The sequence below is a fragment of the Macrotis lagotis genome, chromosome 8, assembly GCF_037893015.1.
Source record: "Macrotis lagotis isolate mMagLag1 chromosome 8, bilby.v1.9.chrom.fasta, whole genome shotgun sequence".
In the NCBI taxonomy this organism is placed as follows: Eukaryota; Metazoa; Chordata; class Mammalia; order Peramelemorphia; family Peramelidae; genus Macrotis; species Macrotis lagotis.
In genome coordinates, this window is record NC_133665.1 from 47,189,516 (window position 1) to 47,214,680 (window position 25,165).

General features: G+C 38.0%; 1 protein-coding gene across 1 annotated transcript in view; it reads left to right on the plus strand.

The window, feature by feature from the left end:
- The first annotated feature begins 485 nt into the window (after positions 1-485).
- The window catches only part of CACNG3 (calcium voltage-gated channel auxiliary subunit gamma 3), a 121,742-nt gene continuing 97,062 nt past the window's right edge, over positions 486-25,165 (plus strand). Inside the window, exon 1 of the mRNA XM_074198977.1 lies at positions 486-690. Coding sequence (XP_074055078.1) covers positions 486-690 — 205 coding nt within the window. The remainder of the gene's footprint in view (positions 691-25,165) is intronic.

Here is a 25,165-nt window from a genome sequence, read left to right on the forward strand (position 1 = left end):
CACAAACGCGCACACGCACGCACACAGTCCGGTTGCCACCTCTCTGATTCTCTTTCGCCTGAATCCTCCCCAGACAGCCAAGCATCCCGGAACCCTCCACTCCCACCACAGGGGCCATGCCCCACACAGAATCCAGCTCCGAGGCTCGAGAGGAATGAGAGGAGTCCCGGGTACTCTGGGGAGGACCCGGAGATGCTGGCAAGCCCGGAGGAGCCCGCCCCCCTTGGAGGGGAATAGACAAGGCGGCGGGCTGGAGAGAGACCATTCCCGGACAGGCGGCACCAGTCCTAGCCTTGCCAAAGCCCCAGGCAAGGGAAGAACCTGCTTGTTTGAAGAGCTTGCCCTGGGATCTCCAAGGGTAGCAGCCTACCCCGGCTCTCTAGCTGTGGGGTAATTCAGCTCCTTCCCATCCCCGCCCCGGACCCCCGCCCTCCACTTCTTCCCCCACCCCCCAATCTACCAGCGTACCATGAAGAATTATGAGGATGTGTGACAGAGGTATCCAGATGTTGATCACCACTGTGGGAGCTTTTGCTGCGTTTAGTTTAATGACCATTGCGGTGGGCACAGACTACTGGCTGTATTCCCGAGGCGTATGTAGGACTAAGTCTACAAGTGATAACGAAACCAGTCGGAAGAACGAGGAAGTCATGACCCATTCAGGGCTTTGGAGGACCTGCTGCCTGGAAGGTATTTACATCTTTCCTCACACTGACTCTTAAGGTTTCTCAAATGCTATTGAGACTCGGTTGGGGGCGGGCGGGGGGGGGGTGGAGAGAGAGAGAGAGAGAGAGAGAGAGAGAGAGAGAGAGAGAGAGAGAGAGAGAGAGAGAGGTGGTGGTGGGAGCTGCTGGTTGTGCTTAGTTCAGGTCATTTCTCAGAAAATTTGGATGTTCAGTTCTCAAGTTAACTGAGACCGCACACTCGGAATGGCACCAAGAAATGTGGAGCTGGGTGAGGTGGAGGGAATGGTTTCATCCTGGCCTGGGACTCCACAGGACTGTAGGTGGCAACGGTGTTTAAGGAAGTCATTTGCCAAAGCCCAGAGCCTTCCAACATCTTTCAGGCTTCTTAGAGCTTGGGGATGGGGGTGGGAGTGGGAGCAGGCAGGGAGAAGGGGGGAGGTGTTGGTTTTCCAGGTCCTCCATGTACTAGTTGCCATCCGCATTCGCCCGCCAGGAGTTAGCGAGAGAAGACATTCTCCTGAACGCTCACGTTTACATAGCGCTTCACAGTGTACCCAGTGCCTTCTTCTCCACAGCCTTAGGATGAGAACAGAGGGATAAATTGAGGTTCAGAGAAGACAATAACTTGTCCAAGGTCATAGGACTAATGTGTGGTCAACTGAGCTAACCTAAGACTTCTGTCTCCGAGTGAAACATGCTTTACATTGCACCATACTGGATGCAGTGTGTGTGTGACAGAGACAGTTTTCTATCCTTTTACACATCTCTCAACAGAAATGTTAACTAGTCTAAATTTTTTTTTCCAAAGTGGGTGCCTCTCACAGATCCCTTGGCCCTCCCAATATTTCAATGCCTTCCCTATCAAAAACATACACACTATCATGCCAGGCACACACACACACACACACACAAACACAATAGCTAAAGAAAACTTCATTGCCCCCCCCCCCCATTTCCCATCAGGATATTTACCACCCACTGCCATATCAGAGGAAGCCAAAACCTCAGCATTTAGACTGACAACTCCCAGGAAACCATCAATTGCCAAAAAGTATAGTTTTTTCCCTTCCTCAAATCCTACCCTTACACACACACACACACACACAAGATTTATTTTCCTTATGACTCCTTTAGATTGATGGGGTACCTTCTAGGTAGTGAGCTGCCTGTCGATGGCCACTTGTTGGGTACGTCATCTAGGGAATGAATGCTTTGTATATCTGTTGATTTAGGTGAACTGTGAGATCACTTCTTTGATTCCATGATTCTAGAATTCTAATATTTTGTGACCCTAAGATTCTGTGGTTACATGATTTTAATATTCTGTGAATCAAAAACGTGATGATTCTAAGGTATCATGACCTCAAGGTGCAGCAGCAGCTGCAACTGGTTTTTCTAAGTCAAAATTTGTCTTTGGCCTAAACTAGAAGGGCATCTTCCAAATTGTAATTAAGAATATTTGCCTTTCCCAGAGGTATTTGTTTGGCTGAGGTAGTAGGTTCTGGTTAATCTTTCTTATTAGGAAACTTGTTCTAACAGTAGAAAAAAGGTTTGAAGGGGAATAAGATGTTATACAAGTGCCAGTAGAAACTGTTAGGTAGATTGTGTAGAAAATAAAAACTCTTTAGGGATCAGGGGATGGAAGAAATTTATCAAAATAGAAGGCCAGGATTGATGTTCCCTTAGACTTAGTAATGAATCTTTGAATAACCTGGAACAACAGTTACAATGATGGGCACATCTAAAGAAATCCATGAAATTGGAGCCCAGAGAGGTTATCTTCCTTTTCTGGACCTCAGTTTTATCATCTTCAAAATGAAGGCAATGGGATTGATTGCCTGCTAAAGTCTGTTCTAGCTCTGACATTCTGTGTTCTCTGTGTTCAAAGGTTCCTTGGGGGTTGAACATTCAATGTGATGTGTTCTAAGATGCCTTCAATTTCTAACAGTCCCTTCTATATCTAACATTCTTTAAGTCTATGAAAGTCAGGGTCTCTCCCCTCCCCTCTATCCACATGTTTTCTATGCTGATTTTTCAGTGGTTGGATTTACCCACTAACTGAAAAATGTCTGCGTTCCTTTTTGTGTGTAACTTACCAATAGTGATGAATAAAAACCTCAAACCAAGTGAGTGATTAATAAGGCAGGGAAAAGACAACTGTTTTAGCATACTGATCAGAGTCCAACATGGCAACTGTGTGCTGCTCTTACTGAGTGAGTATAAAAGCTTTATGAATGACTTGGGTTAGAGGTTAGTTAAAGTAACACAATTTTTTTAAGCATAGGAGAACAGATCAGGTGTATCAAATATAAAACTGCAGGAATATAAGAAATTCACCAGTTCAAATTCCTCACTTTACAAATGGAGAAGTTGAGACCCAGAGAGAGGAAATGATCTATTCAAGGTCTTGCATCAAGTTAGTAGCAAAGCCAGGTATTTTGACTTGGAATTTTTTCCATCACATGATACCACTGCTGCACAGAAGTAGAATATCAAGGCTGGAAGCAATCTTAGGGGATCCTAGAATCAGACACCACCCCACACACAGACCCAGCCATTTTATAAATGAAGAAACTAGAGCCAAAATGGGTAGTGATGTACCCAAGGTCATCATGTAGATTTTTAATGACAGCATAGTTCTAAAATCTAGATCTTTTGGCTTCCAATACAGAATTCTTTCTACTATATCACATGGCTATCTTACCTTCCTATCACTACCCCTCCCCTTGACAAACTTACAGAACTACATACATGTTAGTTATTGTTGTTTTTAGTACTGTGCTTCTCACACACTAATCGGAAAAATGTCATTTTGCAAATGCCTCAGTAGCTACTGCTATGACTTCACTTGCCAGTGTAATATTACATCATCTCTCAACCTTCTTCCTTTAGTCCTGACACCATGGAAAACTGTTGTCCTGATTGTAGCACAGCTAAAATTACTTCAGTCTTCAATACTACAAATTTGCAGTTTGTGAGGCTGCAGCTGTGGGAAAGCCACTTGAGAAGCAATTTGATGTAGTGGAAGCAATGCTGAACTGGAAGTCAGGACACCTAGGTCCCATCTCTATCACCACAGAGAATCTCAATTTCCATATATTTTAAATTAAGAGGTAATATTGGATGATCTTTAAGTCATCTTCCAGTTTTGATGCTTGATGTTCTTTGTTCTAAAGTCCCTACCAATTCTTATGTTCTAATCTATGGTTTTCCTCCCAGGTCTGATACCCTATTTTTTATTATCTAAACATTCTGTTGCAACACCAATATTCTATGTTCTATATTCTCAGGTCCCTTGCTACTTTCATATATTAATGTCACACAAAAGCTCTAATGTCATCCACTCTTATATCACCTGAATGGAAACATATTATTCTACATTTATGTAGAGTCCTCTAAATATGAGCAAAGCAAAGGGCACAGTGATTGTCTAGTGTAGTCAGTCACCTTAGGGAATTTTTGCCTGCCCATTGACTGAAGCTTGAAAATGCGTTGCTACCAGGGCACCAGGCTAAGAATTCCTACCAGGGTCTTTAGCAGTACAGTGGAATCAGGTATGGTTTGCTGCAGCTGCATGCACAGTTCCTGAAGTGGTGGGGTGGGGGAAGAAGAAGGCAGATCAGTCCCTGCTGCTAAGATTTTGCCCACAAATATTGCTCACAACTACAATGGAACAGGTTCATGCTATTTTCTCAATCCAGTTGTTCTTGGAGGGACCTAGCTTAAGCACCTTCTTAGTTTCCCCAATATTTTCTCTAAGAAAACCCTCTGGGACTTCCTCCCCTTCTCCTCCTTTTCATCCAGCATCCAGACAATCAAAGCAAGAGCTCTCTTATAGATATTATTTTGTAGTTCAAAAGAACTTTGCACACATTGTTTCACTGGATCCTCACAGCAATCTGATGAGTAAGAGTGAAGCAGTCAACAAGCTTTTATGAAGCACTTTCTATGTATGAGGTCCTGTGCTAATCATTGGGGATGCAAAGAAAAGAAACATCAGTCTCTGCCCACAAGAAACTCACACTCTAATAGGACAGATAGTGTGCAAATAAATAAACATATATATGTACATTGTAAGAATAGACACACTGGTATAAATATATATATGATATATACATGTATATAATCATGAATATATTATTTCAACATGCCTCATATATCTACATCCTATATAATATGTATGTTCATATGTATATACATGTATATATGCATTGTATATGGGAAGAAATCTCAGAGGGAAGAAAGAGAAGGGTATGTGCATTATTCTCCTCATTTTAGAGATAAGGAAGCTGAAGTTCAGAAAATTTAAATGACTTGTCACAAACCTGGAAAGTGTCAGGGATATCACTTAATCCAACATTTCCCTAGTGTTCTTTTTAGGAATTTCCTCTCAAAATGTGCTCATCCTCACCTGGGCAAATGCTGGAGTATAACCAACCTATTTGTACCTCCCATCATGGCATTTTAGAATCCTTAGTAGGAGGTATGAGAAAAAGCAAAAATATGGATAAGCCAGCTTATTTCCTAAGACTGATGAACTATCTTGAAAAACCAACTGTGGTCATTATCAACTTGGATCATGCTGATATTTGGACACTCTTTAATGTATCTACTTTTCCAGATCCTCTATAGCAGGGGATCTAGACCCCCTTTTAGTAACATGGATTCCTATATAGCCTATGAACTTCTCAGAAAAAAAAGAAATGTTTAAAAATGCATAAAATAAAAAGGAGAGAAACCAATTATAGTGAAATAAAGTTGTAATTGTTTCTCACTCAAGTTGGCAGTCTCCCTGAAATCCAACCATGGACAGGTTCATGGATTCCACATTACTCTATATTTCCTTCACCATCACCACCACTAACAACACTCCTATTCTGATACCAATTCTCCCTAGCTAATAAGATAGATCTTTGTTAGTGGACTTAAGGAACTGCCTATAACAAGGAAATTCAATTTTGAATTCTGAATATAAAATTCAGAAATTGGTCTAAAGAAGTTTTCATGTATTTATTCGGTAAGTTTTAATTACAGACCCTGTATCCTTGGCATAAAAGACAAAAATTAAAATAGTCCCTGGTTTTAAGAAGTTTACAATCAACTAGGGGAGGGAGTAGAGAAGGAAATCATATGTATATGTATATATATATATATATATATATATATATATATATATATATATACACACACACTCAGACACGCATAGGTGAATGCTAAATAGATACAATAGAAGGAAACAGGAAATAGGTATAACAGCTGAAATAGAGAAGAGAGACCAATAAATGCATAAAGTGTATTTCAAGGATTGAGTGTTGGAGGAATCTAGGTATTCTATAAGCCAGAAAGGAGGAGGTAGTGAATGCTAGACTTGGAGGATTGTTATACAAAGGCAGGAAATAAACTTTTGTGTATGGGGAACAGCAAATAGACTACTTTAGTTGTAACACAGTGTGTGGAATGGCATAATGTGTTCTAAAGTCAATTTGTGATGAACTTTAAGGAACAAAGAGAGGAGGTTTTCTTTGTTTTTAACTTGATTGAGAGCATTCTAGTTTTTTAAAATGATAATTGCTGCTATTTCCATGTGTTTCATAGTTGACACATTCCTCAAAACAACCCTGTGAGACTGCTTTTGCAATTGCCATTTCTCCCCATTTTGTAGATAAAGGAATTAAGGTTTAGAAGATACCCAAGATCATACAATTAGCAAATAGCTGAACTAGTATTTGAAGAAAAGTATTTTGATTCCATGGGGTTAGCTAGGTGGCACAGGGGATAGAGTGCTGGGGCTAGAGCAAGGAAGACATATCTTTGTGATTTCAAATTCTAGCTTCAGACACTTATTAGCTGTGTACCCTGGGCAAATCACTTTTTCTTCAGTTTCCTCATCTATAAAATAAGCTAGAGAAGGAAATGTGAACTGCTCTAGTATCTATGCCAAGAAACTGTAGGGTTGGTGTAGGTCATGAAGAGTCAGACATGACCAAAACAACTGAATAACAGCAACAATCTGGTTCTAAATGCAGCAACTTATCCATTGTACCACAAACCTTCTTCCCAATTCTTGCATGCAGTGGCAAAACATAGAAAAGGGAGGGAGCATAATAAAGACTTCTTGACTTCTTTAAGCAACACTACTTTGGAGAACTTCAGAATTTTTAGAGGACTTCAATCGTTGGTGATTGAGAAAGTGATCCTTGGTCATCTGTCATAGAAAATTAGGGAGCCAAGCAATTTAAATATCACAAACTTTTAAGAGTGATCTTCATTATAGGATGCTGACTCAGTCACAGATTTCTAAGTTCTCTCCCTTAAGTATGACTTTTCCTGGCACCCTAAGGGATTTGGTCAACTCAATTGAAAACCCAGAGGATATGACTAGTGGTTGTATTCCCTAGGAGGAGTAGCCTTTGTTTGTTAGAAACTGAGAATAGGTGACATGAAGACAGGGGTGTAACCACGAGCACCAGAGGAAAGTCTGATGATTAAGGGAGTGCCCACAGCTTAGCTACATGCTGCATCTCTGACACAGTTGATTGAGACCTTCCTTCCTCCTTGAGGGTGATTCTCCAGTGGAGTCCCAATGTCTAGTTGATATTTGTCATGCTCTTGGAATCTGTCTTTGTCATTATTTAACCAGATGAGTAAACAGTTGATTTTCTACCCTCACCTCCAACACAGACCTTAGGTGTTACCAGGTGGCTTAGTTCATAATGCCTACAAAATAAAATGTATATTTTTAGGCTGACATTCAAGTTCTCTATGGTCTACTCCAACTGACTTTTCTATCCTTATCTCACACTTGGTCTTTATAACTCTATGCTCCCATCAAACTAAACCATTCTTGATTTCCAGCCTTATCGTGCTCTCCCTTTCCTCACCCCAGGTGTCTATACACTGTCTCCTATTCTGCCCAAACTTTAATCTCCACCCATTGAAATTTTTCTTTTTCTTCAGATGTACCACCTTTTCCATGAAGTCTTCCTTCATCTTCCATCCTCAGTCCTCACTAGAACTGATATTTCTATTGCTGAATCTCTGGATTTTTGTTGTTGTTTGAGCTCTCTTATGTACTAAATTGTAGCATAGCAATTTGGGCATATCTTATTCCCTTCCCTGACCCATTTTAGGAGAGGGATTTTACAGTTCAGCATGGAATCCAGATCACCATAGGTATTTAATGAAAATTTGTTGTGCTCACCTCCATCAAAATCTCTGACAGCTCCCAATGTTAGATACTTTCCCAACCTGTATCTCAGTTTCCTTAGCAAAATGGATTTGACCCCCTCCTTATTCATCCCTCCCCTTTTCCTTAAATAAGTTATATTTTTTCTGAACCAAGTTTTCAGCCTGAAGTCTCAAAGAGACCATTTTATATTCATTGTCATCAATCACAATAGTTTGCATATTGTCTCATGGCCATTTCAAGAATAATTATAATAGGTTACATTTCTATCACAGCTTTACAAAGTGCTTTCATGACTATAACCTTATTCAATCCTGTGAGGTTTTCAACTGTCCTTCAAAGTTCTGCTATAATATTGCTTCCACTAGGAATATTCCTCTGAATTATCTTTCACCCCCCAAGTCTGTCATAGTATATTGTTTATTACTCTTCTTATTCCCTCTGCATGTTGATTTTTCACAATAGTTAATTGTGTTCATGTCCTGTTCTTCTGCTAGTCTGTGAGTTTTTCAGTCAGTTATATTAGCTCAATTTTATATCTCCTCCCAACATAGTGCTATATGCTTGTTTAATTTAGATGTACCATATACCTGATAAACAAATAGGGATGTGAAGTTCAGAGAAATGAAATGATCTACTTGCTCAGTTATTAAGTGGCGGAGACAAGATTTCAACCTGTCTTTTAGATCCAAGTCTATGCTCTTTCCATGTTATTCCTCTCCTTTCCTTAGGACAAACCTTTCCAATTTACCATAAGAAGACCTGACCCTCATCCTTATAAGGGTTCCCTAGATGAGGAAGGATTCTACTACCATCAGGTAAAGAATAGTCTTTTGGGACCCCATTCCTGTAACTACAGAGAGTTTCATTTTGCCAGATAAAGTGAATAGGAAAATGTACTTTTTGGTTGGATTCTACTCCAGACACAAACATGAGCTCATAAATACAGTCAGAGAGGGTTCAGATGGCTTTTTAGGGTTCTTTCCTCTTGCCTCTGCAGGATATCTGAGGAGTCAGGTACAGCACTGAAAATGACAAGAATATTCACTCTCACTATTTTTACAGTATTTGAAAGATTTAAAACACACACACACACACACACACACACACACACACGCACGCACATGCACACAGCATACAACAAAACTGTGAGATGTGTAGTGCGGGTCTTTTAATTCTCATTTTACATCCTCATAGACAAGCAGAGGAACAGCACATGAACAAAGCAATTGAGAACTCAAAGGTTAAATGAATTGTGCAAGATCACTTAGCTTCTGATTCCAGAATCAATACCTTTTTCACTAATAACATGCTACCTAGACAAGGCAGCAGAATTCTAGTCCTGAGTATGTTACTGACTAGCTTTATATCCTTTGAATTTAACTACATGATGTTAAAGATTCCTCTGATATTCAATGTTCTCAGGCCCCTTCTACTGACTGAAATACAAACAGGAACTCCCCGTTCCATTAGACTGTGAGCTCCTGAAGAGGAGGAGCAATATTTTTGCCTTTCTTTATGTTCCCAACATTTAAAACTGTGCCTATACATTTACTAATAGTTGAGTAGCAATCTACCCTATCTCATTTGATCCTGTTAACTACTTTGTGAGGTAGCTGCTGTTATTATTATTATTACCATTTTACAAATGAGAAATCTGAAGCACACAGTTTAAGTGACTTGCCCAGAATCTCTATGCTAGTGTCTGAAGGAAGATTTGAACTTGGGCCTTACTGACTCTAATTCCAACATTCTAGCTATTAAAAAAATCAGGTTGTCTTAGAAAACAATTTGGCATAATGGATAGAATGCTAGTCTTGGAGTTAGAAAGAAATGGGTTAAAAATAAATGTTAAAAAATTGTATATGTAATTGGGAGGAAAATAAAAAGTTTTTTTTTTTAAAAAAAAGAATTAAGAGGAATTGAAAGAAAATACATTTACAGAAAGCTTGGCCAGAGATCCAGTTCTGCCAGATCACTCAGGAGCATTTAAGGATGCAACTTGAAGAACATTAAACAAACCATTAAAAAATAGATTTGTCAATCTGTCAAAATTTCTATTAAAACTGAAATAATAAAAAAGCTTTTTCTCTATCAAAAAAATTAGAAATAAAGAACTGGATTCAAATCCAAATACTGACCTTTACCAGCTTTGAGATCACTGAAATGACTTCATCTCTTGCTGAGCCTCAATTTCTTTATCTTCAAAATGGGGGCTTTAATAGCTATGTCTTTTTCACTGAATCAAGTTTAGATAAGATAAAGTATACAAAGTGATTTGAAAAACCTAAAACAATGTATAAAATCAGTTCTTATTATTAGGTACACAGTTGGTTCTCTCTTGAATGTGGTCAAGGAAAAAGTGGACATCCCAGTGATAAAGTGTTTTAAACAAGGGATTATTAACCTGAGGTCTATTAAATTTATTTTTTTTTAGATTTTTGCAAGGCAAATGGGGTTAAGTAATTATTAAGTGTCTAAGAAGGGATTTGAACTCAGGTACTCCACTACACCACCTAGCAGCCCCCAGGTCTATGAACTTTAAAAATAAATGTTGATAATTGAATTCTGGTATTACTTGAAAACCCTATGTCTTTTATGTACCTAAAAGTATCATTCTGAAGAAGGATTCTGAGGTTTGATCAGATGACCAAAGGGATCTGTGAAAAACAAAAGTTCCTTATGTCAAGGGAAATCCTGCTTCAGGTTATAGGAACTAAAGACACTCTTCCTGTTTCCATTTGTCAGCCTTGGTTTTTCCCTTGAGGAACAAGTAGACTAAATCTAAATGACAGCCCATGTCAAAAATTATTTAAAATACCTACTCAGTAGTATCTCATTAATGTTTTGGACACCATATGTTTGGAAGGAAGAAGAAAAGGAAAACAGGTATTTTATAGTTCCAAATTTTTACACCTAGAAGCTAAGAGATTGAATAGGAAAGTCTAATTAGGGTTATAGTGAATTACAAAGACAAATGTAGAAATTTAATTTTTCCCTTCTCAATGCCCTCCCCACAATTCTTTGCTAGGCAATCTCCATACCATATAAGAACCAATATTATGTCAACTGGTATAACAATGATTATGATGGTGGTGGTGATATGATGATGATGATGATGATGATGATGATGATGATATGATGATCACTAGAATTTTGATTGCACTTTAGGATTTGCAAAGGACTTTACAAATATCACCTCATTTTCTCCTTAAAACAACTTTGTGAGGTAGGTACTATTATTATTCCCATTTTATAGATGAGCAAACTGAGTTGGAAAGAGATCTAGTTTTTTCACCTATAAAATAGGGATAATAACAGTACCTACCTTTCAGGACTGTCGTAATGATAATATATTTATCAACTGCTTTGCAAACTTTTAAGTACTATATAAATACCAGTCATTAGTACTTACCCAGGGTCATAGATCTAATAAGTATCTGAGGCTAGATTTGAATTCAGGTCTTCCTGACTTTAGATTCAACAATCTACCATGCCATCTAAACATTCAGTTGTATTGATCAAATGTTTAAGGGTAGTGAGGACACAATCTTCATCCAGCTTTCCTGGGAATATTAGTTATAATGCAACTGTACAGTTAGGCAACCCAATTGTCAGGAATTTTGATTTGGAAGCCCTAGCCTTGGAAAAATTATATATTGGGATCACAACCTGATATTCAAATACTTGCACTTAAATCCCATTATTTATGTCTTTTTATGTTGTAATCACTGGTGATTGGAACCAAATGTATTATTTTTATCAAAGAATCAGAGAACCTCAGATCTGGAAGGAAACTTAGAGGTCATTTAGTTTAAGGTCTTATATGAGAAGGAATCCTCTTTCCTCTTTTACTCTCAATTGGTTCATTCTCTGCTCAGACACAACCAATGAACTCTCTTTCTAACAAATCACCCAACAAGCATATCTTGCACACCCCTTCTGCATCCTCTTCTGAGGACTGACAAAATTATCTTTACCTGATGAAATATTTCCCTTCCTTCACAAAGGAGCTACTTCATCCACTACACCTTCCTTGATCTCTCTTCCTCATATCACCCTCCTCAACTGTAGAAGATGGCATGGTATAGTTTAATGGATAAAGAACCAGGTTAGCAGTCAGAATAAACCCGAGTTAAAGACCTGCCATGAGGATTTATTAGTTTTATGAGCCAAGTAAACTCATTGAGATTTCTCTGAACAAAAAAAAAGCATAGATACCCTCTTTGCTCAAGGCACTGGGCTACAGAAGTGAGGAGTCTTCCCTAAAGGAGGTTGTATTATGTTAGGGTAACACAATCTGTTCACAGTTGGATAAGTGAAGGATGCATCCAAAATAAATATAAAGTGACTGGAAGAATAGAATTAACAATTTAAGAAGGTAGCTATTGATTTGAGCCTGGAAGATAGTTAAGAGTTCCCAGGGGTAAAGGTGAGGAGGAATAATTTTGCAAACATAGAGGATAGCCAGTACAAAGGCACAAAGAAGGGAAATGGAATTTCACCTATGGATTATAGCCAGTAGGCCAGCATGAATATAACTTGGAGAGTAAAAAGGAGTAGCATGCAAACATTCACATAGACTGGAGCCAGATGAAGAAGATAATTAAATGCTTCTTGGGTGATTTGTTAAAAACAGAGGAGTTTATATTTCATCGTGAAGGTAATGGGGAACCATTTCAAGTTCCCTTTAATCGAAATGACATGGTCAGAAATGTTCACGATGTATGTTAATTGGTCAGTTCTGCAGAAAGGGGAGAAAATATATGCTGAAATACCTATTAGGAGCTATGGAATGAGTCCAACAAGGGGCTGTGAGAGTCTGGTAAAGGTGGTAGTAGTGTGAGTGGAGAAAAGAGAATGAATTTGAGAGATATAGAATCAAGAAGAGTTGGTATACAATTGAACATACAGGGTGAGAAGAGAAAGAGGAGTCAAGGATGGCTCCTTTAGTTTGCAAACCAGGGTGAATGGAAAATGGTTTGATAAGCAACCCATTTCACTGTACAAATACTGATTTCTAAGTTCCTATGGCCTTACCATTGACCCATCTTCTATGTCTTGCTAAACATGCGTCTTTCTCAAATGGAATGACTACTCCTTGGGAGCAAGGGTTTTTTTTTTCTATTTCTATCCCTGGAACTTGGCACATAAAGAGCAAGAAACCCTTCTTCATTCATTTTAGGGATGCCTTGGTGTTAGAAGTTCTTCTTTATGGTGAAATAAAATGAGACTCCCTGTAACTTCCATACATTGGTTTAAGTTCAACTCTCCAGGGTCAAGCAGAATAAGTCTAATATCTCTTCCCTGTGACAACCATTCAATTATTTCAAGGGAGAATTTAAGTGTAAGAAATTGAAAGAGGGAGTATATGTGTTAAGGGGTCTGTTCCCTCATTGATGCTTAAGCATTTATGACTTTTTCCCAGCTTTAAAAGAAATGGAATTCTAGATAGAAAATATTCCACTGTATGGGCTGCAGTGTTCACTGTACAGCCTTTGTAATGTTGGGAGAAAACCTGGTGAATTATAGCAACACGCTGCAAAAGGGATAACTGTTCACAATTGCCATTCTCAGCCTCTGTAGACAGTTTCATTAGAAATGCCAGTTCTCAGTCATGCAAATCCACTCAATGTTGAAGCTTGGTCATTTAGAATCATGTTTAAAACAAAGCATTATGACCTTTTGAAAATTACATGAGAGCAAAACAAATTAGATGTTTGCCAGATTAAAACAACCCCTTGGCAAAAGCATAATTCAGAATGGGCACTGGTTTGAGGGGTGTGTATGTTTTTAATGATTTTTAGCAAAAGATGCTTGCTTTGGGATGCAACTAAATTGCTTGAAGTATTTTGAAACAAAATCAAGTAGTTGTGATGTTAATCAGGTCCAAAGGTCTGTTGCAGATCACAATAATTGGGCCTCAACAAACCTTTGCTTTGTTTTTCTGTGCCCAATGTGATCTTGGACACCAAGTGGTAGAGTTGAACAGAGGAAGGGGCATGGCCAAGATCCTAGTGACCTCAGGTTGAAAGCTTTGAATTAAGCAATCTGCTTATAATGAATTTCTATTGGGAAGTCCTACTCTTAGAAGGAATACATTCAGGCAAAGTCACTTTAAAATTCTAGGTTCTGTTCTTACCCAAGAAGACTGGGTTGGACCAATCCCAGAAGTCATTTCCAACTAGATTGGTGAGGGTAGGGATGTCATGGCTTGGCCTTCCAAGGGACTTATATTACAAATGAAGAAACTTCCCCAATCTGTATCAATTAAGTTCCTTAAGTACTTGACTCATTTTATCTCCTTCAATGAACTTTACTTGATTAATCTCACCCACATCATTATAGAACCTCACAATTGAAAATTACATCGAAAGACACTTAATCCAAACAACATCCGAACAAAGATTCTCTCTGCATCATATCTACCAAATGGTCATCTAGCCCTTTCTTAGATGCTTCAAGTGAGGAGAAATGACTACTTCCAGTTGTTTGAAAGATCTAATTATTAGGAAGTTTTATTTTTCTGACATCATCTTTGTCTCATTGCAACTATGACACAAGGCTCCTGGTTCTGCCCTCTGTGGCAAAGTATAATATGCCAAATCCCTCATCCATGTCCAGTGTTCAAATACTTGTAAGATGCCTAAGCTTGTCTCCATTGTCTTCTCTTCTTCAGGTTTATTATAGGCAGGACCCTCAGTCATCTCTCACATGGCATGAGCTTCATCACTTTGGTTACCTTCTTCTGCAGGTCCTCCAGTTTAATCAATGTCTTTCCTAAAATATAACACCTCCCTCACCTTCAAAACTTCTCATAATCCAGTTGTGGTAAGAAGAAAAGAGAGTACAGCAGGATCATTGCCTCCCTCATCGTAGACTTGACAGCTCTCTAATGTGCACTCCATTCTCAGATGAACTATTTTGTAGATTAATTCCACATATGCTTTTCTTCTGTCACAATAGCCTTGGTACAGATTCTAGCTTTGTCATTTACTAGCAAGGTGACCTTAGATAATTGATTCAGGTTCTCTGGGCTTCCCATTTGTTTACCTATAAAATGGAGGAAGCAATGCATGTTCTGTCTACTTTAGGAGCTTGCTGTGAGGATCAAATTAAATAATCAATATACAATACTTTTTGATTGTGAAGACCTACAGAAATGTGAACTATTATTACCACTGAGATTTTTTTCATCTGGAAATCTTTTTTTCTCCTCCTAAATTATAAATTCTATGGAAGCCCATCTTTTACTTTCCTTGAGTCTTCCCACAAGGTCTAGGATAATGCTAGGCACAATGAAGGTACTCAATATATGAATGAAACAATGAAGCCAACATGCAGAGAGGGCATGTAAAGGACAAATTCAAAGAAAAAAATTTAATCTGGTGACTCCTTATATTTGAACATGGGGGCTAGGAGGGAAGGGGGTAGTTCTCCCTTATATAGGAATATATAACTTTAAAATAAATCACTGAAGAATTTTATTCTTTTCTGATATCTCTAATGCAAAACTAACAATTTTTAAGAATCTGGGTAGAAAATATCATTTTTAAAAAGTTTTAAACACATATTCTATGGGGGTTGAGGGGATGTGGGAAAGGAGGCAAGCCAGTTAGTGACTTCATGATGGAACAAAGACCAATATCAGGAAAAAAAGGTTTTCCCTACTTTCTTTTTCTGAGTGCAGCAGATGGTGGCAGAGTGAATTGCATACTGGATCTGTAGATAGGAATATATGAGTTCAAATAGGGTCTCAGACACTTGCTAGTTGTGACCTTGGGCAAGTCATTTAACTTCTGCTTGCCTTATTATAAAGTGAGGAAAATAGTAATTCCTGCCTCCAAAGGTGGTGATTATCAAATGAGATAATATTTGTAAGTATGAAAACACTTAGCACTTACCTGACACATTGTGGTGCTATGTAAATATTTATTCCTTGTTCCTCCTTTCCTTCTCTTTTTCCCACTTCCCAGGTCCCCAAACTATAAAATCTTAGAGTTTGAAGAGAGCTAGAACATAGATTATTTAGGCTATTTAGAACATAGACTTTTTAGGCTAATTTAGAGATTATCTGTCCAGGGCCTTGATTTTATAGATAAGGAAACTAAGGGGCAAGATAGAGCACCAGCCCTGGAGTTAGGAGGGAATCTGAGTTCAAATCCAGTCTCAGATACTGAATAATTAATTACTTAGCTGTGTGACCTCGGGCAAGTCACTTATCCACATTGCCTTCCAAAAAACAAAAAAAGGAAACTAAGACCAAGAGAGGTGACCATATAGTCAGTAAATGAAAAAAAATTGAACCTAGGTCTTCTAACTTAATGTCAAGTGTACTTTCCAATGTATCATGATTATAGTCTCATAGGGGAGCTAAAATTTGCAGTAATACTTCAAAAATGATAATCAATCATATTTATGTGGTGTTTTATTGTTAACAAAATGCTTGTGTAAGTTCTTTTACTTGGACCCCATATAAAAACCATGAGGTAGGCAAATCAGATATGATTATCTTTGTTTTACAGTTAAAGAAGTTGAAGTTCCAGTGAGGTAAGTGAATTGTTCAAGGTCTCACAGAAAATGAGAAGCAAAACTTAGATTATAAAATCAGGGCTCCTGAATCTAAATCCAATATTATTTTCTAGTACCCCACAATGTTGAGATGAAGGTAAATACATATCTGGGATGGTTTCACCAAGAAGGTAGTATCTGAGATGGCTCTTGAATGAAGTAGAGAAGGCTGGAGCAGGGATAATCCATTACAGGGGAATGTGGGAGGGTCGGTAGGACTTAAGGGACAGCATGAAAAAGTCACAGGAATGTAAGGAAGCCAGATGAGAAACAAAGAATACAGACTTCTTGAGGGCAGTCATTATTTATACTTTTGTCTTTGCAACCTTAGTACAATGTCTAGACATCATAGATGCTTAATAATACTTGTAGAGTAAATAAATGTGAGAAGTAGTATAATAAAACTAGAAAGATTGTGGAGGACCTTTAATTCTAGATTACAGTTGGAAGAGACTGTGGAGATCATCTCTGTCTGAATTGGCTATTTCCTTCTGTTTCATTGCCTTCCTTCCTTCTCATTTCCTTCTTTTTCCTTTAGGAATGTTTGCTGCCTTGTCCTCTGGGGCAGCCCATCAACACTTAACAGATTTTCTGGTATTTCTTTCTTGAGTTCTATATGGTTCAAGCTATAGCAAGCCATTGTTCAGCCTGAACCAAGATATAAGGGGGCAAAGCAAGCTTTCATCAGACACAGAAAGAAGTGCCTTTGATTAAAAAGCCATCCTGCCACAAGAAAGCATGACGGAGCCTGGGCTATTCGCAGTATCTTGATTCTTTGTTCCTGAACACTGACAGAGCCCAGGCAAATTCTCAGGTTCTGTACAGAGAACAATGCAGTATTCAAATGTCTTACATGTCAGACACAACAAAGTAACTGAACTGCTACTACTCAGCTTAATGATAGGTGCTGCTACAACTTTATATTCTTGCCATCCAGGCAACTTCTAATTTAAAGAGAATGCACCTTGGGGTATTTTTAAATCATTCATTCTTTAAAGAAACCTGCTGAAGGCTTGCATTCTGTATGGTGTTGGAACCTTTCACCATCACTCACATGTGACAAACCCACATCTCAGCATGTGCTTTCATTCCTTAATTTAACTCAATTCACTTTAGCAAATATTTATTAAGCACTTACCACATACCACACATCTTAGGTATTGAAAATAGACAAAAATTAAATAATTCCTACCATTAAGAATCTTAAATTCTATTTAAACTATTTGGCCTTAAGTATTCACATCCTTTAATCCTGTTTCCACATTGCCTTGGTACTTAAAAGATTTATTCCAACTCTGACACTTATCAGTCAAATGTCCTTGTAAACAAGAAACTACATCTCTCTGAGCCTCAGTTTCCTCCTCTTTAGAATGGAGATACAGAGAATGGTAATGGATGGGAGTAGGGTGATATAGAAATTCAAATGAGTGAGTGGAGTGGTGTGAAAAGTTACATGAAGTGTGAAAAATGCTATCAGTGATCTGTTTCTTAACTCTAAAGCACACTAACTCTGGTTTCAGTTATAGAATGTCACCTAAATGGGACCTCACTAATCATTGTGTTCAAATCCCTTATTTTACTGAGGAGATAATTGGTACCCAAAGAGAGATAATACAACAAGTTCATAAAAAGATTTGGGACTGGAACCCACTTCTCCTGAACTCTCTGATCCAGGTGTTTTCTACCACCCTATAGCTGTCTCCAATACCTGGTTATCTGGTGGCACTTAAGTGAATGACTAAAAAGTTAAGTTTCCATCAGAACTTATTTAGACTTGGTATCAGAAAATCATTTGTTGGTATAAATATAGATCATACTGAAATATAGCCCTTCTTTATTTCTCTTTTTTCTTTTTTTCTTCTTTATTTCTAAAATGAGTTCTCTTAAAAGGAACATACTCACAAACATATATATATATACATATATATATATATATATATATATATATATATATCTACAAACATCCACAGAAAGAAAAAAATTAATGCAGCCAGAGATTGATTACATTTCAGTTTTATTCAAAGAAGGTATTTGGGGAAGAAGGAGGGAAATAACACATGTGTGTGGATGTATTTAAAAGTGATATGGAGAGAAGCAGGAAAGGGAAGGGAAAGAAAGAGGAGGTTCAGAAGAGGGGAAGAGGAAGGAAAGAAGAAAGCAAGAAGATGGGAATGGGGAGAGAGGGAGGATGGGAGTGGAGAAGAGAGGAAGGGGGGAAATGGAGGAGGGGAGGAGGAAAGGAAAGAGGGGAATGGAAGGAAGAAGAGGGGGTAAAAGAAAAGCACCATAAGATAAAGGGAGAAAGATTAAGAGCATTTATATTTGCATATCACTTTAAAGGTTATATAGCATTTTGCATACTTTATCTCATTTGATCCTCACAAGCAAATGCAATTGGCAGTATAGATCTATCACCTCCATTTTTTTTTTTTTTACAGATGAAGAATCTGAAGCTAGAGAAATTGACTTTTCCAAGGCTATATAACTAGGAAGTAACAGGTCTGGGACAAAAACCTCAAGCCTTTTGACTACATATTTGGTAGCTATCCCCCATAAAAAAAAATCATGTCCCCAGGCCTTTCTCACATCTGAAACCCAGTTTCCTTGTTTCTTGGGTTGCCAATACTTTACCTTACCTTACCTTACCTTACCTTACCAGGTCGTTGAGGTCAGAGGCTGTTAACAAACTTTTTCAGGGAGGAAAAATGCTTGCCAATAGCTAAGTAGGCTGGTATCAGCAGCCTGATTCTGCCTTCTCCAATAATAATAGCTGAAATCTTTAGAGACTTTATAAAGATGGGTGACCAGGAAAAACTAACTCCCCTCAAACTAGACTGAAATTAGTTCAATAATGGAGTTGTTTATTAAGCACTCACTGAGTATAATTTAGTTATAGTGCTTGATAGTGAAAATTCTAAAAGATGATTAATAACCTGGGAAAATCACTTAACCACTATCTTAATTTTCCCATCTGAAAAATTGGGATCATAATATCATCCTCTTCAAAAGATTATTTTGAAGATAAGATTGTGGTTGTAATGCATTTTATGAACCTGAAAGCAGTATATAAATACTAGCTATTATTATCCTTATTCATGGAACTTGCTGTCATGTTGGGAAATAAGATGCATGCAAAGTTTAGAGTATAATACAAATAGAACAAATACATAACAGGTAGAAAAAAGGAACTTTCTGGGCTAGACAAAAATAGAGGGTCATTTCTGAATGAATTGGGGGAGCATATTCACCTATAACTCAGCCATAAACAAGACTGACTTTGATTAGACAGAATCCAGCTAATGGATTATGTAGGCTAAGTAGCCTAAAGAGCATCAATCCTATCCCTATTGGTCTTGTGAGTAGCACACAGTATAGAGCAGGACCACAAAAAGTGATATGGATGTCATGGTTCAGACCACAGTTTTATCAACCAGCTGCGACCAGAGGGTTAAAGTCAATAGCACAGGACCAAGGCAAAAGGCAGTCAGGTAATCTGCAGTCAGAAAGGTCTCAAGCAGGGTGCAGTCAAGCAGGGTGCAGTTTCAGGACTAAGGACAGCTCCACAGGAATTGTTCCTCTAACAAAAGTAGCAGGCCCTTTATTCAGGTCAGCTCTGTCCCACAGAGCAGAACTGTCAAGAATTAATTGGACCTTGATAGGTCCTGACCTTTTCAAGGCAGGGAATCATATCTATCCATCCCCAAGTCTACAATATGCATGCCTAAGGCCAGGGCCATAGCCTCTGGCCAGATTTGAGGCTCAGCAGTGAAAGTCAGTTGGGTTGGAACTCAGAGGCAGGAGATATTCTAGGCTTGGAGGCTGAAGCCCAGACCTCCTCTTTCTCAGAACTTTCTGTGCTCATTGTTGGGTGTTGGGGGGGACCAGTCCTGATTGGAGGGATATGAAACAACCCTCTTTCCCAGTATCCTTTCTGGGCTAGTAGAGAATCAGATTATTGCAGATTGATGAAGAGTTCTCAGAAATGACTTTTGTGGGCTTTGCTGTTCCAATCAATCAGGTACTAACTTCTTGGGATGGATACTTGAATCTGGTATGTGGACTCTAAACTCCTCATCTTTTCTATGGAAGAGCAGGGAAAACATGGGCCAGGCATGTAAGTCTGTATCTCAACTCTCTAAAGTAGAGCAGGAACTGTTGAAATATCATTTAGCTGATGTTGGATGTTGTTCAGTAGCTTGAGTCTTTGTGTCCCCTTTTAGAAGGTTTTCTTGGCAAAGATATGGGAGATGCTTTCTATTTCCTCTTCTCATTCATTTTACAATTGAGGCAATCAGAATTAAGTAACTTTCTATGGCTTACGTAGCTAGTGAGTATCCAAGCTTTGGTTTAAACTCAGGTCTTCCCAATTCCAAGCCCAGAACTCATCCTCTTTGGCACTAGCTGCCCTTTGGGTTATGTTTACATAATGTTTTAAAGTGTGCAAGCTGTTTTAAACATACTAACATATTTGATGCATACAATAACCCCAAGAGGTAGAGTTATTATTATTAGTGGTACCCATTTTGCAGAAAGGAAAATTGAGGTCTAGAGAGATTAAGTAATTTGCCTATAGTCACACAAAGTGTGAGAAGAAAAGCTAGGATTTGTTTTAGGTTTTTGCAAGGCAAACGGGGTTAAGTGGCTTGCCCAAGGCCACACAGCTAGGTAATTATTAAGTGTTTGAGACCAGATTTGAACCCAGGTACTCCTGACTCCAGAGCTGGTGCTTTATCCACTACGCCACCTAGCCACCCCAAAAGCTAGGATTTTTGCCCAGATTTTCTGACTCTAATGCTTAGTATTTTTTCCCACATCCTGTTAACTAGATTTCCTAGAGTCACTCAATAGTAAGGGATTGAGGCAGAATTTAATGATTTCAAGTCCAAGGCTCTTTCCATCATTCCATTATACTTATACATAGGAAAGGCCGCAGAATTTATGCTCTGAGTTTTTAGGAAAAGTCCCTAGAGGTAGACATCTCTCTTCTTGGTTGCTTGTACAGTCAAGAATTATTATATATACACCTTTAGAAGCTTCATTTTTTAAAATTATAAAACAGATCTTATAGATCACTTTAACTGGAAAATGAGGAATTATATTTCATAAATTATAACTTGTATGTTATAAGTGTGGTGGTAGACATGACTATACTTCAAGGTCTTATTGAGAATAACCAAATTGATAAAGTAGAAAGAGTACCTAACTTGGTACTGGAAGATCTGGGTTTGATTCAAGGTTGCAAAGATGAATTTATCTGTGTGGACATGGAAAAATCATTCAACTTTTCTATGACATTTCAGCTCTTCTTAGTTACCCCCATCTGCTAAAAATGCTTTAAGTGCCCATCTCTCAGTGTTATTGTTACAGAAATGCTTTGTAGGTCTCAAAGTTCTATATGTTTATGGATTATTAGTTTCCAAAGAGGTAGGGTCAGGTATGTAATTAGAATGGCAGTGATTTTAGAACATAAAATCTCAGAACTAGAAGAAACCTTAGAGATTATCTAGTTTGATTCCCTAATTTTAGTGATGAGGAAATGGAGACTCAAAGAAGAGAATGACTTTTTCCATAGTCACTCAGCTCACAAATTCCTGAGTTCAAACTAGTATTTAAATCTGTTAACTTCTCATACACAACTCTTTTTGCATCAGTTTTCTATCCATCAGTATGCAAGTAGAGGGGGAGTGTTGACAGGTGAACCTTGACTTTTAGATTTGATATATTCCAAACCAGAAAGGTCATAAAGAAAGGGCAGGTAAGATTTCTGAAGAAGTGGAAAAACCAAACTCAATCCTATATTTTGTGATTTTAAAGTTATTATCAGATAGCACCTATCTTTCAACCAACACTGTGAAAGTACGGAATTGTATCTTTAGGGATCTTATCAAATGAGTGAAAGAGTTGTGCCTTATAAGGGGGCATTCTCTTTTAATAACTAAAGGAACCGGGCCCACAGTGTCTAAACTTTTGGGAAGAAATCATCTATTTCACAGTGATGGGGAAAAAAAACAACAACTCTACTTTGCCTCAAGTGAGACTCTGAAGTAGAATAAGATGGATGTAAGAATTCAGGCAGAACCAGATAATCAAAGTTTCACAGGGTTAATGTTACTGCTAAAGGACTGAGGAAAAACAGAAGTAGATGACTGTGGTTAGCCTGATTTAAAATATTAAGAAGAAGAACAAAAAGAAATATTAACAAGAGATATGCATGAAACCAAGAAAAGGGATTCAAAGTAATGAGAGTCAGAAGCAGGAAGATCTCCAGGTTTACAGTCTTCACTGTATTGGTTATTGCTCTAATAAAAGTCTCAAACATTTTGAGGCCTTTAATTCTCTAACATCCTCAAATTATTTGTGTGACTGCAAACCCAGAAAACTCTAAAATTAAGTGAATTCCATCTCATTCTGACTTTTTACAAGACATCAACTACTTCCACCCAGGATTCCATGCTGGTCTTTCTAAAGGCAAAGACAGGCTCAAGACTTGGGAGGGAATTAGCAATCAGAATGTCTAGGTCAGCTATCAAGTACAATATGAGGTAATGGAATCTTGACCATTTCTTTGTGACTTGGAGAAAGAAGATTATATGGGGCACTTGTAGTCATTGGAATAATAATATCCAACATATGGAAATTTCTGTAGAATAATATAATGTTGGCATTGAACATAGAATATTCAAGTGAAAAGAGATTTAATAACACAGAACCAAATTATTAAAGTTAGTAGGAACAACAGAACTGAGAATGCAGAGTTTTAGGGACAATAGGTATATAAAACACAGAATATTATAGTTGTTAGAAATCTTACGCACAGAATATAGAATGTTAGACCCGGAAAGAACCTTAGAGATAACCTAACATGGTCTTGGAATAGCTAGATGGTACAGTAGATAGAGTACCAACCAGGCTTGGAGTCAGGGAGACTTATCTTCATGAATTCCAATCTGACTTTAAATACTTCATCTCTGTGTGACCCTAGGTAAATCACTTAACCCTGTTTGCCTCAGTTTCCTCATCTATAAAAGAAGTTGGAGAAGGAAATGATAAACCATTCCAGTATCTTTGCCAAGAAAACTCAAATAGAGTCACAAAGAGTTGGACACAATTAAAAAACAGTTGAATAACAACAAAATTCATGGTCTTACTCAGGCTAAATCAAGAACTTAGTAAAGCAATAGACACATTAATCACTACATAAATGATAGTTATTATTTATTACTCAGACATGTATCTGCTAGGGATAGAAAGGCACTCTCAACCCAAGTCTTTAAGACAAATCTTTGGGTAAATATGGAAAGAAACTTTGGATTTGGGGACATAAGGACCTATTTGTTGCCCACATCTGGCCACTGGCAGGGAAGGAAACAGAGAAAGGCTAGTTTAGGAAGATCACATGAGATGTGACTTCTGCTGAGCTACCATATAATAACTTCCTACCCTAAATCATCAATCCATCATAAGCTTATATAAGTGACTACTATATGTTAATCATTGTACTAGGAGCTGGAGATGCAAAGACAAAAAATGAACCTTTGCCCTTATGGGGATAAGTTCAATTGTTCCCATCTGCTGAAAAGTACACATGCTAACAGTGCCTTCTAGATGTGAGGCCAACCCTTGGTCATTTCACCATACTCACAGTTCTTATGCTCTCTAGTTTATAAATGTAGAAACTGATGCCCAGGGAGATTATCAATAATCTCCTTTTTTCAAATACCAGCTCTGCCCTTTACATAAGTGGTCTGCAGCACTTTATGAGCAGGGAGGGATCTGAAATCTGTCAACATTATGTCTAGACCAGGTGTTCTTAACCCTTTTTATGTGTTGTGGATCCCTTTGAGTGATCTGGTGAAGCCTATAGACTGCTTCTCATAGCAACATTTTTAAATGAATAAAATAAAATGCATAGGATTGCAAAGAAAACCAATTCTAATGAAATATAGTCATCAACAAAATTTTAAGTTCATGGACTCCAGGTTAAGAAACTCTGCTCTAGTCAGATGACAGATAGTCTACTCTTAAAATCTACCTCTAATCTTCTTCCATAAACCTCCCATTCATGGGAAGGGAAAAGAAGTCTTTAGTAACAAAAGGAAAAATTAATCCCCATAGTTCCGAATTTTTGCTATCTAAAGGAAACAGCAATAGAAGCATTCTGGGCATTCCAAAGTAAGTGATGTATTTTTAATAAGGAAATTACTTAAAAAGGATGACAAGCACACACACACACACACACACACACACACAGATCTTCACATAGCAGTAGAAAGGTTATTCTTCCTGAATCATTCCTTCATTTACCACTACCCCAGAAAAGAAATCTATTGCTTTCAACCAGGCCAATTACCTGACTGGGGAACGAGGAAGATGGCATGCAACACTGAACACTATAGCCTGACTCAATAATATTAAAGGTCAGATGAACTCAGCCTGGTCTGAGAGGTTTTAAATCCTGCATCTTGAAAACAGGAAGTTAAGCTTATTCCTGCCTGAGCTAGAGAATGCTTTCATCATAAAAACACCTTATAGGCTCATAGTTGTATGGGAGCTTAGATGGCATCTGGTTGAACCTGTAGGAATAAAGAACATAAGCAATTATTAAGCACCTACTATTTGTCAGGCCCTATGCTAAGAGCTTTCAAAATAGTAACTTAATGGATCTTCACAAGTACAACAGTAGATGCTGCTTCCGTCCCCATTTTAAGATTTAAGAAACTGA